This window comes from Orycteropus afer, unplaced genomic scaffold, assembly GCF_000298275.1.
Source record: "Orycteropus afer afer isolate SDZICR_OR568_19922 unplaced genomic scaffold, OryAfe1.0 scaffold00001, whole genome shotgun sequence".
NCBI classification, from domain to species: domain Eukaryota; kingdom Metazoa; phylum Chordata; class Mammalia; order Tubulidentata; family Orycteropodidae; genus Orycteropus; species Orycteropus afer.
The window spans coordinates 19,913,200-19,914,697 of record NW_006921588.1 but is presented as its reverse complement, the minus strand read 5'-3'; the positions used below and the strand labels follow the sequence as shown (position 1 = coordinate 19,914,697).

The window sequence follows — 1,498 nt, the reverse complement described above, 5'->3', positions numbered from 1 at the left end:
TCACTTAGTATATATGTAATAAATGTCCTTGCTCTTAATGATGGAGCTATTTTTATAGTGAGGATGATGATGTATCTAGAAATTAAATGAAGGCAAAATAATTTTTTAAATGCCTGCTTTGTTCTTTTGTGCATTTTTGAAATAGCAAATTTGAATTGCTTGGACTGTATGGTAAGGTGATCAGAATTATGGAATTGGAATAATATGAAAAATATTCCAGAATGGATTAGTTACATATATGCACAGCGTAAGAAGGAATATCACCTAAAAAAGGAAACTATTCTTTGGGAAAATATTCATAATCTCAAATGGAAAGTAAAATGACAGCAAAGGAACTAAGAGCTATAGCACTGGGGAGAAGAAGGTGGGTTTCAGTTAATAATAAACATAAGAAATTTCTACCTTTTACTATAACCTTGGTACTACAGCTTGTGCTGCCAGCAGGATTTTGAGCCTCACAAATGAAGTCCCCACTGTCTTCAGTACCCAGATTGTTCATCTGTAAGACTGCCACTGAGTCAATGAAAGTCATTCTGTATTTCTCACTGGCTGGAAGTTCATGTTCATTTCTGTACCACACAACTCTGATTTCTGGGGATCCAGTTATCTTGCATTCAAGTCGTGCTGAATCACCTGCTTTCACAATTTTAGATGCTTCCAATTTCTTTACAAACTTTGGTGGTTCTAGAGAGTCAAGGAAAGAGGAGATTATGAGGGAATAGACATGTATGATAAAAGTTAAATTGGGCAGCATGAAGCAAAGAGATAAACACGAACATTGTCTAGCAAATATGGTCTACTGTGTTAAAAATAAGAGTACTTGATTTGCAAGATGCACCATAAGAGATCACAGACAGAATTAGAGCCACGGGTGAGACAGAAACATAAAACAATCAAACTTGCACACCTGTCACAAGCAACATTGTAGTGCAAGAATCGCTACCAACATCATTGGTAACTTGGCAAGTGTATTGTCCAGTTTTGGAAGCATCTACCGAATAGAGATTTAAAAAGCTAGTTGACCCTTCCAAGCCAATAAAACACTTAGGTCCAGAGGCAAGTTCCATATCATCCTTAAACCACTTTATTTTAAATGGTGGTGTTCCTTTTAGTACTGCTTTAAATTCCACAGTTGAATCAGGTATGGCTTGTTGTCGCTCAGGTTTCACTAGGAAGCTTGGTGGTTCTATAGATTTCAAGAGAAACATATTTAATTAAATTCCTTAGAGTTGAATTATTTTGACAGTGTTTTGCATGCATAAGAAAACATAATGAAAAGAGGTAATCACTGAATATTTCTTGAATTCAGTGAATATGGATATAAAGAAACAGAATTATTGAGACTTTAACTCAAAAGAATATAGTAAGAGTGATCAAATTTTAAAGCATTCACAAAGAAGAACCAAGAAGAGATAAAGAAATCCTAACCTTTTACAGTCAAGATGCCACTGCATGCATCATCCCCTGCTACATTTGACACTCTGCACGTATAATTTGC

At 35.3% G+C, this 1,498-nt stretch overlaps 1 protein-coding gene across 1 annotated transcript in view; it reads right to left on the bottom strand.

The window, feature by feature from the left end:
- Positions 1 to 1,498, bottom strand: part of TTN (titin) — a 284,216-nt gene that overhangs the window by 202,815 nt on the left and 79,903 nt on the right. Inside the window, 3 exon segments of the mRNA XM_042780925.1 lie at positions 133 to 684; positions 908 to 1,186; positions 1,429 to 1,494. Coding sequence (XP_042636859.1) covers positions 133 to 684; positions 908 to 1,186; positions 1,429 to 1,494 — 897 coding nt within the window.